We start from the raw sequence: 17,439 nt of genomic DNA, 5'->3' as shown, positions 1-17,439 counted from the left end.
TGAAGTTCATCAATTGAACTTCACTCTGAAAGAATTTTCCAGAAAATGTAAGAAGATAAAAGAGAGAAAAAGCTTGTAAAAGAAGAAAGAGAAGTTTATTATTAATTGAATGATGAAATGACAGCAAAGCGTTTGTATTTATACAAGAGTTAGTTACAAAAACTCTAACAAACTTTAACAACTCTAACAAACTTATGCTGAGCTGGAGCTAGCTGACTGTGCTTCCAATTATGTTGCTGCTGGTATTTGCTGACTCTGCTTCCTTGTGCTGACCTGGACCATGTATTCCAACAGTCCACATGAAGTGTACAACATGCCCCTCATTAAGAAACAAAAATATTGACATTATAAAAATAAACTATCAATAGAAAATAAACAAAATGTAATATGTGATCCTTTGTTTAACAAGTGAAATATATGATCAACAAAAAACAAAAAGATATATAGGTTCAAATTTATTAAAAAAAATAATAAATTAAAACGTCAATCAAATTGCTATGATAAATAATCATTCATTGACCACAAATAAATCAAAAGGTCAACACTAATATGTATAAGCTTTTTTTTTTTTTTTTTTTTTGTAAAGGAAATATTAATCAAGCAAATCTAACGTTTTTTTCTATTCAATTAAATTAGTAACAAACTAACAAACTCATAGTCATAACTTGAATAATATAGCATTAAAATTATACACACGAATAATGTAGCATTAAAATTATACACACGTGATGCATGGTTTAATATGATGAGATCAATGAAGACAAAATATCTTGGAGAAAAATAGAATCTTATGACCTTTCATATTCAATATAATGTCTCTTATGATAATTTATTTATTATTTATTTTATTTTATTTTTTTTAAAAAAAGAGAATTTGGAGTAAAAAAATTTTTTTTAAAGAGAAATTGGGCTATAGGGAGGAGAAGCTGAGATGGGATGTGTTGTGAGTTGGGCTCCACCGCTCCATGGAAAGACTCTGTGTTGTAGGAAAGTTTTTTGGGCTTAAATGATATTGGGCCTATATGGGCCATTGTGAAGCTAAAAGCAGGATTGCTACCATGTACAAGATCACCATAAATTAGATTACAGCATCCCCATAATGTTCCACCCTATAAACTCTACTATTTCCGTTAACTTTTATTTATAACTTTGAAATATTTTATATCTCACAAATAATATTCCAAAATTGCAACTAAAAGTTAACGGGGGTAGTACTAGTTTTGAGTGGATTTTAGCAAATGAAAAACTGAATGTAGAAATACATTATGAAAGAGTATGTAGTAACCAACTTTCTTTTGATATTTGCAAAAGAAGTATATAAACAAGAAAGTGTTAAAGTCTAACAATTACGGGTTTAACAAATGTCATTTATTGTTATCCTTATCCTTGCCCTTACCTGTTGTGATTCTAAAATAAGAATGAGATTGTAATAAAAAAATGTTATACATAATAGAGTGAGTTATTTCTCAACTAGCTAAGTATGTACAAGATTAGCATCATCTAATGCTGGATCAGGATTGTTATACTTGTACAATATGGCACATAAAAGAAAGTAAGCAAAATTCACAGTTGCTATAATTGCAAGAACCCAACAAGCATTATCAACCCTACCTAAGTTTATATCATTTGGTAACCAATTGCTCAATTTGCCAACCAAATCGATAAATGCTGAACTAAGGTAATAGCCAGCCGCGATATGCAATGAGATCATAGCAGTCGAGGTACTTCTTAGCGACTTAGGAAACTCTTGATAGTACAATGCCACCTCTGGCGAAAAGTAAAACCCTTCTCCAATCCCCATTATGGCTAATGGAAATATTAGCCATAAGGCGGATAATGGTGCCACGGCATTTTGTTGGTCCATCAAATTGTTTATTTCAATCAATTTGAGCCGTCTTCTTTCAATTAGGGCAAAGGCTATCGCGGCAAGAATGTTTGTAACATGACAAATTCCGATCCCTTGTAAATATGTCAAATATTGACCAGTTAATTTCTTGTATGTAGGGTATATAAATCGATCAAGTGTTGAGGATGTGATTGCTGTGAATACAAGGGTGACGACCGTGAACGTTCCGGCTGGAATTTTGAAATGAGAGCCGAGTTGTCTATCCATGACTAATGCCATTAGCACCGTGAAACTAATTATAACTCCCATTGCACCACTTAGTAGGATGCTACTTGACCAAATTGGCATAATTTTGATTAACTTCTTTAGGTCTTCTACTTCTTCAACGGTGCATTGGCTCCATGATTTTGTTTTAGTTCCGTTTACTTGGTTATCTCCTTGTTTTATGAACGCTGCTTTGTTTAAAAACCTTCAACATACCGTGTAAGATTAAAGTTAATAACATGTCTATGATTCATCGAATTGGAACTAGTCAAAGTTAAGTATATGAAACTGTTCTAATAAAACAGAGGTAAGTATATGAATAGTGTGAACTTCAAAATGTTGCAAGTAAAAAAAAAAAAAAATGAAATAAATATGTGACATAATATGATGATTAATTAATCATGTATATGGACAATTGTTCATGTAAACATAAGTTGTTAAAAGCATACCTGAGACTTTTACTAGGCTCCCCATATGTAAGTTTTGATTCCTCACTTTCATAAAGATAACAATCTTCTCCATTTATAGGTTTAATCATTTTCAAATTTCTAAAAGCAGCAACCAAAACCCTTGCTATGCTAGTAAAAGGGCTTCCTTGAGGTGCAAATTTTCGATAAATTTGTGATCCAAGTAAGAAGAGAGCAACAGCAATCAAATTCGCAGCAAGAGCAATGAAGAAGGAAAGTTCCCAACTCACACTAGTTTGAATATAAATTAGAAGGGTGTATCCTACGATCCAACCAACATATAAGACGCACACAAACCAATTGAAGAAACTTGCTTGATGTTTAAGCTTATCGAGTTGGTCTGCTCCCATGGTTGCTAGTATGTAACGCGTTCCTCCTAGTCCGAGTGATGCTAGTGTAAGAGATACATATAGAATGGAGTATTGTGAGGTTTTTGGTGGTACACAGGTTGAGTTGATTGCACACGAAGGTGGCCTTAAGGACTTGATTGTAACAATTAAGGTAAACATAAGGACTCCCTGAAAATTAACATAACTCGCATGAAATTATTTTCACATTTTTAGTTAAAGTGTTGCAAATTTTTTTTTTTAAAAGAAGAGAAGTGTTACTAGTATTGTCAAAGAGCAGTTAATGGTATCAATCAAATACACAAGGGCTTTGATGAAATGGGGAACCAGGCCATTACTTGTTTTGCAGGGACATGCTAGGAAAGATTGGAAGGGGAAAACTATCCAAGGGGCCCAGGGATCAAGTCAAGGAAGCAGATGTGGTGGCCAAGCAAGCTATGATGCATCTAACACCCTCAACCAGGGATGAATGGACCTTTGATAGCATTTTGGATGCCTGTGTGCAAACTGTACCTCCTAACTTAGCTTCTGATGTATTTTGTAGTAACAATACTGTATCATTTGGTAGCAAACTTGTCATGTCAGGTAGTGATTCTGCAGATTTGGGTGCACATGCACCACTTTTGAACCCACCCTAGATGAGGGTGGTGCTGGTTGTATTTGGGCTCAGCCCTGCAAACTCTATGTTTCTGTTGAAGTTTCTTTAATCTAGTTCATCATTTACCAAAAAAAAAAGGTCGTCGCATCTCTTGGCCTAAAAACAAATATACTCACTTTGTTTCGTAATAATTGTAACACTTTTATTTTAATTTCGTTTTATAATAATTACAACACTTTCTTATTTGATTGACTCATTATTATTATTATTTTTTAATAATTATATCTTCTACTAACACATTTTCAAAAATATTTAATTATTTCTCTGTCTTATCTACCTACTTATACAACTTTTGTATTATTTAATTTCTCTCTCATGCTGTTTATATTATTTATAAAAGCCTATAAGTCTGCTCTATATTTTTTTTAAACTATGTGCATTATCTATCATTGCGATTATTACGACACGTAGGGAGTAGTTAAGGAAGACAAAAAACTTACGAGTAAAGAAACAATGGACGAAATAAGGGTGATGGAAAAGGATCCGAAAGCAGAATCCGCTAAGATGGCGGCGATGAATGGAAAAAAGTTGATTAATGCACTGAAGATGTTGTTAATCTGAGCAGCAGGGATGTTCTTCACATTGAAAACACTGATAAGGAGCACTATTAAGTTGGAATACCAGGCACCTGATGCTATGCTTAATCCGAAGCTTGTTCCTACAAATATCATAAACGACTAGTAACTATTTATTAAATTAATTAAATGATCGGTTTCCTCCAAAAAAAAAAAAAAAAAAAAAAAAAAAAAAAAAAAAAATTGATTGGATCAAATATACACTCCCTTCAACCCCAAAATTTTGACCCATATAGGTAATTTTCACGGGTATTAATTAAGAAAGTTAAATGAGTAGTACTCCCTCCATTTTTAAATACTTGCTCTATTTCTCCATGCGCGGAGTTTAAGGAGAAATTAGAAAAAGTAATAAAATATGAAGGTAAGTGGGGTTGGTGGAAGAATAAAAAATTGTAAAAAGCAAAAGTATTGGAGAAATTGGAGGAGAGAGAAAATGAAATTAATTAAATATGATATTTATTGGTTTCACTAGGTGAGAGAAATTAATTAAATATTGTAAAAGCTTTCCAAATAAGAAAATGGAGCAACTATTTAAAAACGGCCGAAAAAGGAAAGTGGAGCAAGTATTTAAAAACGGAGGGAGTAGAAGCATATTGAAAAAAGTAAATTTATACGAGGTTTGCAAAAAAGTAGAGTGAGAAAGTAAAAAAAGTACATGAAAAACAAAATTTAAGCTAATTTTACACTAATATTGTTGTATATTAGAGGATATTTTAATGCAAATGGGATGATCATTTTGTACTAAATCTTAGGCATAATGGTTGGACTTTTGAGGGTGGAGGGACTATATCCCAGTATTTTTATGATTAGAAGAAGGCGGTCATAATCAGACTTTAATCCTCACAATTTTTTTGATACAGTATATGTGGCCCGGGCTAGGTAGTAGGTACTTAGGATTAGGGAAAAAGGTAATGAAATTCTCACCCCATTCACTTTCACTTGACAAGATTCATACCCATCTCTCACTATCAAGATTTGATCAAGGTTATAGTCTTGCCAAGTGGTTTAAGTCTTACTTGGTTTAATTCTAACCTTTTAATTAGATATGGAAACTAAATGATAGAACAAAGAAATTAACTGATCACATAAATTGAAATTAAGATAAGAAAAAGGAAAACTTGAAAAAGGTGGAAAAGCAAGAAAAATGAAGTCAAAAGATGAGTGGGTGATGACAATGTACGAAAAGGAGATACTTGTATTTGGTTCCTTGATCTTAAATATAAACATTGTAACATTTTTGACAAAACTTAGTGTCTGCTCTCTTACGTTGAAATTCAATTCAGTTTAGTTTAGTTTAGTTTAGTTCAGTTCAGTTCAGTTCAGCTTAATTCAGTTTAGTTCAGTTCAGTTCAGCTCCTAATTTCCTTCTCTTATAAAATATTCATTTCAGTTCAATTCAGTTCACTTCAGTTGAGTTCAGTCAATGAGAACAAGCCCTTATACCTCCTTCATTTTCTTTTATTGCACCATAAGGACTTTTACACTATTCACTTAATCTTCTTTGACCATGTTTTGTGATTTATCTATTAGGAAAATCATAGTCATGTGTGATCTAGTTAGATTCGTCTTAAAATCTACTTTTCAAATATCAATTTTTTATAATTTTTACAAAAGTATAATTAAAGATATTAATATCCCAAAGTAATGCATTGAAAAGCGTGAAACCCTTTATGGTGCAATAAAAAAAGAACAGAGAAAGTATTACGTAGTATTTTTTTAGATCGAATGAATTGTTTATTTTGTTTAAGGTTTATTACTGGGTCGTAGCTCACATGTACATGTTCAATTAAGAGGGGTAAGACATAAAATATGTGAAACTTCTTAAAGACATAAATTGACGGAATATGTAACCACTATCAAAAGTAAATGGTGCAATATTAGTATAGAGGCTGAAAGAAGTATAATAATCGGCAAATTTATATTTTTATAGCAAGGTTGATAGACGCCATTAGACCATCTGCGTATGCAGGCTAGTGATATATATAGTTTGATACCTAGGGAACCCTAGTGACCAAGCCTTGTGATAGGCGAACGAGGTATGAGACTCAAACTTGTTACCACGCTCTGTGACAAACAAGAAATGAGACTCAAACCCATTGCAACAAAACTAAGAGACAATGCTATCAATATAATACTTTGGGATTTTAGAATATACAAACATATAAATGTTATTAAACGAAACAAGAAGAATGAAGAGGGATAAATAGAAAGTAACCTAGGATAAGCATGGAACTGAGCCACCCTCCTTTGCCATTATTATTGATGTCTACACTTGACTCCATTTTGCTTCCTTGCTTTTTTCTTCTCCTGAAACTCTAGAAAATTTGTATACGCCTCTAATTTTATGCAATACAAGTGATTAATATATAATAATTGAAGCTCACCTAACATATAAAAGTATAATTGATCAATGAATATCTCATATGAGTCAACCAAACTATGCTAATTTTGATTTTTTGTAATAATTTAGATATTGGTCATCCGGCAAGTTGACACAATAATACTATAGCGCAGCCTAAACAAGTTGATTATTATAGGTATGCTCAATAATAATCTATCCTTATCTACATATCTCTAAGGCACATGTGAACCATTATTTTATTGGTAAATATATGACTAGCTTGACTTTTTCTTGTTTTTTAGCAAATATTTTAAATTTATATTACATTAAGACCACTATGTTATACTTCTTTCCACCAAATTTGTAAGGATTATAGTGATTAAAAATTTTAAGTAGGTAGCAAATACTTTCATGATGCATGATTGTATGTGAAGTGATGAATATATACTAGGATTGAACATCATTGAAACATGCTAACATATGTATATATGATGATGATATGAAGAAACCATAATTGCAACTTCTCTTTAATGATGACTTAGCTTGTTGACAACTGTGTTTAGATAATTCTATATATTATATCTTGAATATTTAGTACTCCCTCCGTGTTTTAATAAGTGTTACAATTTGATCAGCACATAATTTTAGGCAATTTAATTGACTTAAATGAAATACTCCCTTCGTTTCTTATTTTTTGCAACATTTGCCATTTTGGGGTGGTTCACATTTCTTGCAACAAGCTTATTTTTTTCCTTATTTGAAAACTTTTTTCTATCAAAATGACCAATATACCCTTACTTAAAAAAATTTAACACATAATGCTACACATAATTACAACCCATTATAACCCTAATCTAAATTAATTATCCATGAAATCACACCCAAATAATCAAATCCATTATCTTTCTTTCTCCTCCATATCTCATTTCATCTTCTTCAACACTCTTCTGTCATAATCAAACCAGTGGTTCGTCGGATTTTCTTCTGGTTGTTAGTGGCTTTGGTGGGTAGTCGGTGGTGTCGCATTTGGTGGTTCATCGTTCTTAGTGGATTTGGTGGTTTGTCAGGATTCGTGGTTTTTTCTTTTTGGTGGGTCGTGGACTCGTCGGTGGTTTGTGCTAGGTGGGTTCGATGGTTTCGTTGGGAGAATTTGGTGGTTTCGGTGGTTTGTTGATGGTTTCGTGGGTTTGGTGGTGTCGGTGGTTTTTTTTGGGTGGGTTTATGGGTCTAGATCTGGTGGTTGTGGTAGTGTTGGTGGTTTTGGTGGTTTCGCGGGGGTGGAGGAGGGGTTTTTGTAGTTTCGTGGGTTTGGTGGCGTGGGTTTGGGTGGTTTCGTGGGTCTAAATCTAGTGGTTTAGTTGATGTTGGTGGTGTCAGTGGGTCTAGATCTGGTGGTGTTGGTGGTTTCGCAGGGGTGGAGGGGTGGTTTTGATGGTTTCGTGGGTGGTGGACTGGTGGTTCTGGGTGATGATTGTGGATGGCATGCGTTCGTCGGTGGTGGTGCCGGACTTTGGTTGTTTAATTGATTTTTTAGTTGGATTAATTATTCATCTTCTCTCCTCCTTAATTACATCATTTACATGCCCTTGTTTTTCATTAAGTGAGCTTAAAAAGTTTTGACTTGGGAACCGCGTAACCTTCCTTTGTTGTAAGAAATAAAAAACGGAGGGAGTAACAGGTAAGTGGGGTAATTGAAATATTAAAAAATTGTAAAAGAAAGATAGTGGGGTAAATAGTTTATTGATAAGTAATGAATGTGAAAAGAGAGATATAATAATAATAAAAAAGTAGTAGTGGGTTTTGGTGGGGACCATGAGATGATAGATATATAATTTTTTAATGTAGTTTTTTGCCAAAAAAAAGGAAGTGTAACATTTATTAAAACACAATCGAATTTAGTAAGTGTAGCACTTATTAAAACACGGAAGGTGTATATATAAGCAGAGTTCGTTCAAGTCATTTTAATTTTCATTTTCTTTAAGAGTACTTGATTGTACCCATAATAATGCATATGATATCAAATTTTCAAAGGAAAACAGAAAATTAATGGTTTTATATATGAACTTTTTTATTTTAAATATAGTTAGTGTGAAATTAGAGATTAATTCTCACAAAGTAAAAAAAAAATAGAGATTAATTAAGGTTACTTAGGTGGTTAAAACTTATGAAAATTACTCTTTTATTTATATATATGCCTACTTGTAGGCGTCGCTCGAAGTGCGCCTACGTTAAAAGCATGTGGTGAATATGCTTGGCACTCAGAGGAAGTGGGAATTGACATAATACGATTAGGGACAGAGAAAGTAGGGAGCCGCCAACAATTTTTTAAGGAAATTATAAACCGTTCACGGATCATTTAAGACAACCACGAATAAGGGACAACGATAGGCAACAACAATTGGCCCGTGAAGGTTACACCCCATTCATAATCCATGAGATTACTAACTCCATATGGTTCAGAACCACGAAAGGAGGATCGGGGATGATGGTACGAAGTGAGTCATGGAGTCACATTCGCCCGTATTGGCCTCTACTCGATTCGTATAGTGAAAAATGATTCCTGCGATCTCAAAGGCATACAAACAGAGATTCAATTCGCTCCAAACTATTATTAAGCTGAATTAGTTAAATATTAATGCAACACATAATTCTAAAACATTAGTGATCACTTGAATTAAATAACAAGATTAAAAAGGAACCTAAACCGGTTGTCCAAATTATCTTATTAGGCGTGATTTTCAATTACATTTCCCTTTAACATGCAATATGGTGATCATAATAATAAAAGAATAAACATTAATATTGGAAGCAATTTAGCAATAATTCTAACAATATAAAATCGTTAGAAAAATAATAGAAATAAAAGGAACATAATTCTTACTTTGATTCTGTTTGCTTGTAATTATAAAATAATAAACGAGTTAGTAACTTCAAGGAAATAATAATAAAACAAGAATTAGATTAAATTAAATAAAATAGAGTTCATTTGGGGCCAAACCCTCAAACAGTCCTACCTTTCATGCCTTGGCTTAAGGACAGAAACACGATTGAATTACGGACTCCTTGGAGTGCTTGAAAAAGGAATTTTGAAAGAAGGAGGGTAGGCAAGTGTTTAGGCTAGAGCATAGAGGAGAGAAAATAGAGAATTAATTGATGCCCCGTACATCAGAAATGAGGGGGTATTTAGAGAAAAAATGTGCTGAGGGAACACACGGAACCCTAAAAAGATAAAAACCCTAAAAAAGTATACCGCGACACGGCAATGTGTACCATGACACGGAAATTCCCACCGTCAAACGGGAAATATTCCCGTGACACAGTGTACAGTTGCGTGACGCAGGAAATATTTAGTGAACGGGGGAGAATAAGCGTTAAGGGTTTACGCGGAAAGGACACGGAAACCCCCGTGTCACAGCAGGTGCCCCATGTCATGGGGAACCGCACCGTCAGACGAGACAGTTTCCCGTGACACGATGGACTATTGCCGTGACGCGGGAGTTTTTAGTCCGTTTTCCGTCTAAATTCATTTTTAACTCTAATTTCGTTCAACATTTTAAGTGCCGATTGATAATTCCGGGCCATTTCTAATTTATTATTATTTGGGCTAAAAAACGAAAATAAGTAAATAAAATAAATAAAAGGTTTGGGCCAAAATAAATAATAAAACGATAAAAAAAAAAAAAGGTTTGGGCTGAAATTAAAAACTATGCTTTAACCAAACATCAAGACTGATCCATGGACTATTCAAAAATTAAATTTAATTAAATACGATTTTTTAAGCACTCTCGGGATTAAATACTGAACCCGACCAATAGTGGCGGTGACAGGTTGCTCATCATCGGGTTTGGTTTTGGGGAGACATTTTTAGGTGTCTACAGAAGCCCCCACTTTGACTGAGTTTGTAGAAACGTTAGTTTCGAAAACGATAGTCAAAGTAGCCGATAGGGACGGAGAATGATTTAAGACGTTCTGCGATCCTAAATCACTCTGTATACGCCGATATCTGCAGAAAAATGTTAATTCCACAGATAAAAGATTAAAAGGATAGAATACGTATCTGGCACCAGCGTGTCGGTGACAAATGAGTTTGGCAGCTTCCTATGCTTGAAGGAATCCACCGGATGACGTTCGTTGAAACGCTTTCCATGCCCGAGGAAAGCCGATTGAGGAATTTGGTAGCTTTCTAAGCCTGAAGAAACCTACCGGATGATACTTTCCATGCCTGAGGAAAGTCGACGTATGAATTTGGTGTCATTCTATGCTTGAAGAATTCGATAATGCCTTCCATGCTTGAGGAAAGCCGACTTTAGCAGTTTTCTATACTTGAAGAAAAATCCACCGATAATGCTTTCCATGCTTGAGGAAAGCCGACTTGGCGATTTTCTATACTTGAAGAAAAATCCACCGATAACGCTTTCCATGCTTGAGGAAAGCCGACTTGGCGGCTTGAGGAAAGCCGACTTGGCGGTTTTCTACACTTGAAGAAAAATCCACCGATAACGTTTTCCATGCTTGAGGAAAACCGACAACTGATGTAATCGCTAAAATTTGCAAGTGTATGATGGTTCGATTATCCCCGAACGTGGGCCGCAGATAATTTACACCTTTAAGTCGACTATCTGACCATATTAAGTGTTTAAAATGTTGACAAATTGACTTTGACGCTTGCTAGGGGCAAAATAGTAATTTGATACCCTTTAAATGTAAGTTAGAATTTTTCGCGTAATTTTACTGAAAAACTAACTGTCCAATTTGTGCGGAAAATCGTGCAATTTTGGTCAAAATACCAGGAATATTCAATGACAGCTTCAAGGAGTGTGTAGGACACGCACGAGACCACCATGTCACGAAGCAAAATTCCCGTGACACGGCAGTGGGCCCCGTCACGCGGAATAACATACCGTGACACGGGAATTTTTGTGGCTGCAAATTGTTCAACTGGTGTTTTTAACCAGCCCAATACACGTGCGCCATGTCAATAATTTACCGTTACACGGTAACGGACACCGTGGCACGGGAAACGAGATGTAACGAGATGCTTTTTTGTCTTTAAATTCGAGTTGCTCTTCACCATTTTCGCCATTTCCTTTCTTCTTCTGCTCTTTCTCCTCTCCATTTTTTTTATTTTAAGCTTCTCAGAGTACTGTGCCACAGTTTTGCTGCACCGGCGGACGACCGTGTTCAACGTGTCACGATTTTGTTCACCGTGACACGACGGTTTTGCTGTCCCTTTTTTTTATTTTTCCTCTACTACTGCTCTTTGCTGCTACCGTTTCGGTGCTCGCTGCTGCAAGCTGGAGCTCCGCCGTTTCCCAGAATCACCGTGACACGGGACCTGAACACCGTGTCACGGCTTTGACTAACCGTGTCGCGGCGGCCGGTACTGCTGTCTTCACGGTTTTTCGAGCTTTAAAGCTCATATCCTCATCAATTTTACTCTAATTTTTTGTTATTTTCGATTCTCCACAAGGATCCATGTAAGTTTCCTTTGATTTTTGTCTCAAATTTTGCCTTAAGTGAGTAATTTCATGTAAAAAACCCTTGAAAAATCAATTTGGGGATTTTTGAATTTGAGGTTTTATGTTGAAAATTTTGGCATGAATTAGCTTGTATATGTATGTATGTGTGTTTGTGAGCGATTTGAGACGAAAATTGCATGATTTGGTGAAGAATGGAGCAAATCACCATTTTTTGGTACTACTTGTGTGAAATGGTGTTCTTGTTGATCATGTTGTTCTTTTGCACTTGAATGATGATATATTGGTTGTAGATCTTGTAAAATATGCAATGATGTGTCGATCTATTATTTTCGTGCAATTTTGAAACATATTTTGTTTTGTGTATGTACTACATTTTCATGGAGAACATAGTATCATGCAATTAGGAGAATATAGTATTAGTTTGTCATGGAGAAACTAAATACTAGAAATAATTCCATTATTTTGCTAATTTTTAGCCTTGAGGTAAAAATTTAGCGTATAATAGAAAATGCAACTTGAAATAACCGTTAAGATGTTTGGAATAAGTAACTAAATAACTTGGGAAATAATGCTAAGCATTAAAATTTTTATTATGCCTAGACGACGGGATCGCGATCTTTCCACTCATGGCCGGCGTCAGGCTTTTCGGGAGGACACTCCCACGATTTTCGAGGGTACGGATGACGAATTCTTAGAGTCTGAGCCTCGACCCTCTACGGGTAGGGGTAGGTGGGCTCCACCTCCGTGGACACCAGACCAGTTGGTTTTTCTGTCATGAGAACCACGTTTCTCATCGTCCACTTGCCAGCATAGTCGATGGCACGCTTCGCCGTCGTTCTGGAGCCGGAGATTTGATTCCTCGACTTCATGAGATTATCACGAGGGATCCTGTTACGAACGCCTTGTGGGAATCTGCTGGTCTAGTAGACTTTTATTCGGCGATCGTAGGGTTTCGCAGCCCCGGGGTTGTGGCGTGACAGTCGTTCGCGCGTTGTTGGAGTATTTTTGGGATACTACCAACACTTTTCACTTTGCTCGGGGGGAGATGACAGTGACACCTCTGGATTTTAGCATGATTAGTGGTCTACGCTTCACTGACCGGGCCGTAGCGCAGATGTCTGATCTTTCTTAGGGGGCGGCTTAGCAGGCAATCAGAGTTGGCTTCTGTTCTGGCCCGTGGTTTTGACATGGAGGAGACATCACCTGAGCAGCGAGTGCAGATCTTCATTTTGATTCTTATTTCCATGACTCTTTCCTTCTTTGTTTAGGATCAGTGAGATAGGATCCTTTAGTTGGGCCAGCCTTGGATATGTCAATCTTCTCTTGTCGTTACGTCATAGCTATAGGCAGCTGAACGACCAGGCTCCTGTCACTGTCTACGGTTTATGGAGAGTCGTAGAGGTGACGATCTTTCCTCTTCATGTTTTGGTTTAATTTGTTTGACTCGTGTGCTCAAAGATTACTTTTCATTGCAGCTATGGTTCTATGAGCACTTTTCGGGATTGGCCCCTCGACGACGTCGTGGAGTGGTCCATGACTTCCTTGTCGGAGCCAGCTAGCGTGACAGAGGCGATTCACGAGTGGAGTCTGTCTCTGCGCAACGCGGGATGCTACGCCAAGGAAATTCTTATATTGGCGTAAGAATTACTTTTGTAGCCCATTATTTTCTATCTTGACGTTATTTTCGGCATTTCATTGCAACTTTTTATGGTTTTCAGGTTGCTCTTGATGTCTAGTATCGTCCTTGGGCTAGGATGACTAATCTTCCCGAGGCCTTACAGATTTCAGCGTACTTGTAGGCGTCGCTCGAAGTGCGCCTACGTAAAAGCATTTGGTGAATATGCTTGGCACTCTTAGGAAGTGGGAATTAACATATATCATTAGGGACAAGGAAAGTAGGGAGCCGCCAACAAGTTTTTAAGGAACTTGTAAAACGTTCACGGATCATAAAAGGCAACCACAATAAAGGGACAATGAAGGCAACAACAATTGACCCGTGAAGGTTACACCCCATTCATAATCCATGAGATTACTAACTCCATATGGTTCGAAACCACGAAAGGAAGATCGGGGATGATGGTACGAAGTGAGTCATGGAGTCACATTCGCCCGTATTGGCCTCTACTCGATTCTTATAGTGAAAAGTGATTCCCGCGATTTCAAAGGTATGCAAAAAAAGATTCAATTTGCTCCAAACTATAATTATGCTAAATTTCTTGAATATTAATGCAACATATAATTATAAAATATGGTGATCACTTGATTAAACAAAAATATTAAAAAGGAACCTAAACCGGTTGTCCAAATTATCTTATTAGGCGTGATTTTCAATTACATATTCCCGTTAACATGCAAAATGGTGATCATAAAAAATATAATAGAAAAAACATTAATATTCGAAGCAATTTAACAATAATAGCGTTAATCAAATCAAATACAAAATAACCCTAATCATGATACTAGCAATATTAAAATAAAATAAGAGTAATATAATTAAGTGATAAATTACTCACATTCCGCGTTTCCTTGAATTGCTACATCATGAATAAACTGTTAGTAACTTCAATTAAAATATAAATCAAATAGAAATTAAATTAAAAAGTAGAGTTGATTTGCCAAACCATCAGTTATTTATACCTTTCACGCCTTTGTTCAAGGACAGAACCTCGGGTTTAGTACAGACTTCTTGGAGTGCTTAATTAGGGGAAGTATTTTGAGAGAATAGGATGGCTAGTATTTAGGCTAAAGAGGGAGAAGAGAATGATTTTATGATCAATCTTGTTGATGATTTAAAAATAGGAGATATGATCTCTATTTATAAGGAAAATAGAGGGTCAAAGAATCAAGAAAAGATAAGAATTCGAATCGGATAAAACTCTTGCGATAGACATCAGTTTTTGCGGTTTTTGTTTTTTCATATCTTTTGATCCAGAAATCGAAATAAGATGAATAAGATATATTTGGAAAGATCTTGAAGTCTAATTTCTAACCCAATTAGAATAAAATTAAAATATTTTATAGAATAAAATATATGGCCGAAATAGTGAGACGGTGTCAGTTTTGGATAGAGTTTGACATTTTACTCATATCTTTTCCGTTATAGCTCGGAATTGATATTATAATATATCATTGAAAAGATAATTTTAAGTGCTATCCAACTATATAAAATTAGGATAAAAAATATAATTCACGAAAATAATATCTGTCTATCTTTGAATGTCTTTCATTTCGGATAGAAATAGGATTTTCAAAAAGAAAAGTTTTATTCAATTTCAAACTCTTTAATCTTATCTTTTCAAAAAGGATAATCAAGATCTTTTAGAAACTTATAGAAGCTTCCAATTAATCCTAATTGGTTTAGGAATGGAATTAAATAATTTGGACCCTCCACATGATCATTGGGTCGTAGGTAAGGTGGGCTTAGGTTCGGTTTGGGTTCAGTTTAATATTTTGGCCATAACGTATTCGTTATATTTCGGATTTGGGCTTATAATATATATTTGGAAAGATCTTTTAAAGCCCCATCCAACTATTAAATCATTAGACCCAGATTATGGACCAAAATAAAATGGATTAAACGTTTTATAAAAAGGACACGAAAGGAATGATTTTAAAGGATACAAAATAAATTATTTTGGGTTTAAAGGCACGAAAAGAGGAAAATAAGTTATTTTTTGGGGAAATGGGATAGGAATTGGGTTGGTTTATGAAATGGAAATATGGATTTAAGCACTCCAAGATTAAATAATCAACCCGACCAATAATGGCGGTGAAAGGTTGTTCATCATCGGGTTTGGTTTTGGGGAGACATTTTTAGGTGTCTACAAAAGCCCCCACTTTGACTGAGTTTGTAAAAACGTCAGTTTCGAAAACGATAGTCAAAGTAGTCGATAGGGACGGAGAATGATTTAAGACGTTTTTCTATCCTAAATCACTCTGTATACGCCGATACCTGTTGAAAAATGTTTGTTCTACAGGTAAAAGAGTAAAGGGATAGAATGCTTAACTAAACCAGTGTATCGGTGGTAAATGAGCTTAGTAAGTTCCTATGCTTGAAGGAATCTACCGGATGACGTTCTGTTGAAATAGTTTCCATGCCTGAGGAAAGTTGACCGATGAGTTTGGTAGCTTTCTATGCTTGAAGAAATCTACCAGATGATACTTTCCATGCTTGAGGAAAGCCGACATATGAATTTTACGGTTTTCTATGCTTGAAGAAATCCACCGAATAATACTTTCCATGCTTGAGGAAAGTTGACAGATGATTAGATTGCAAGTCTATGTGTATCGAGAACCTTGCGCCGTGAATGATGGTGGTTCGATTATCCCCGAATGTGGGCTGTAGTTGGTCCGCTTGTCCCTGGACGTGGGCTGTAGTTAGTTCGCTTGTCCCCGAACGTGGGATGTAAATGGTTTGCTTGTCCCCGAACATGGGTTGTATATGGTCCGCTTGTCCCCGGACGTGGGCTGTAGATGGTCCGCTTATCCCCGGACATGGGCTGTAGATGGTTCGCTTGTCCCCGGACGTAGGCTGTAGATGGTCCACTTGTCCCTGGACGTGGGTTATAGTTGGTTCGCTTGTCCCCGTGGGCTGTAGATGAGACCTGTAAAAATAAATTTGCTAATGGACTCGTATATATTGTAATTGACTTGACCACTGACTTGACCAAGTTTGACTTGATGTGACATGACATGTGTATGACTTGTGAGTGTGTGTGTGTATATGTGTGTGTGCAAACACAAGCAAACGAAGATGAAAGAGCAAAAATTTTTTGTCAATTTTTGTCATGAGTGGAGGGTACCGACTTTCTCCCGAAAAAGAAAGATGTGAAAACTGAACTTTTATTTTCGAACTTCCCTCGATGAGAAAATTTTGAAAAAGTTTTTTTAAACTTCCCCAAAAGAAAAGACGCGAAAAAAGGAAAGAAGTTTTGAACTTCCTCGTTGAGCAAGACAAAATGAATCGCATGGATTTAATTGCTTTTCTTGAAAGTAATGTATCCATGATGCATGTCCTTCGGCCAGGAGGCTAAGGACAATTACATTATGTGACACAATGAATGAACTTAGGTCATGGAGCGAAGCATCATATATGGTGTAAAGAAACGATCTTGAACGTCACTTAGGTCTGGAAGCTAAGCACGTGAACGTTGCTTAGGTCAAGGAGCTAAGCACGATATGCTTTGTATGATTAAAAATCATTGATATATAAATGTTTCTCAGCACATTATGCGATGCATGAAACAATGAATATTGCTCAGGTCAGGAAGCTAAGCAAGTATACAATGTTTCTTCTAATGAATGTTGTCTTTAAAGATAATGAAGCATGCACAGTGTTGAAACAAGGTTTCATGATAAAAGGGCTCTTAAGGGGAAGGATTATTGATATGGATATGGATGTGTGAGTGAAGTGTGTGAATGTGATACTAAGGCTGGCTGCAAGGGTTATGGTGATGGAAAG

At 35.9% G+C, this 17,439-nt stretch overlaps 1 protein-coding gene across 1 annotated transcript; it reads right to left on the bottom strand.

Annotated features, from left to right (window-relative positions):
• Window positions 1-1,310: 1,310 nt before the first annotated feature.
• Window positions 1,311-6,654, bottom strand: LOC110683702 (protein NRT1/ PTR FAMILY 2.3-like). The gene is made up of 4 exons (XM_021860095.1): window positions 6,373-6,654; window positions 4,023-4,240; window positions 2,560-3,095; window positions 1,311-2,315 (listed from the first exon to the last, which is right to left on the bottom strand). The coding sequence occupies exons 1-4, from the start codon at window positions 6,437-6,439 to the stop codon at window positions 1,475-1,477; spliced, it is 1,662 nt and encodes a 553-aa protein (XP_021715787.1). The 5' UTR covers window positions 6,440-6,654; the 3' UTR covers window positions 1,311-1,474.
• Between the last annotated feature and the right edge of the window lie 10,785 nt (window positions 6,655-17,439).

The sequence above is a fragment of the Chenopodium quinoa genome, unplaced genomic scaffold, assembly GCF_001683475.1.
Source record: "Chenopodium quinoa cultivar QQ74 unplaced genomic scaffold, ASM168347v1, whole genome shotgun sequence".
Classification (NCBI taxonomy): Eukaryota; Viridiplantae; Streptophyta; class Magnoliopsida; order Caryophyllales; family Amaranthaceae; genus Chenopodium; species Chenopodium quinoa.
Note: the sequence above shows the minus strand (reverse complement) of the source record. Positions and strands in the feature narration are given on the sequence as shown.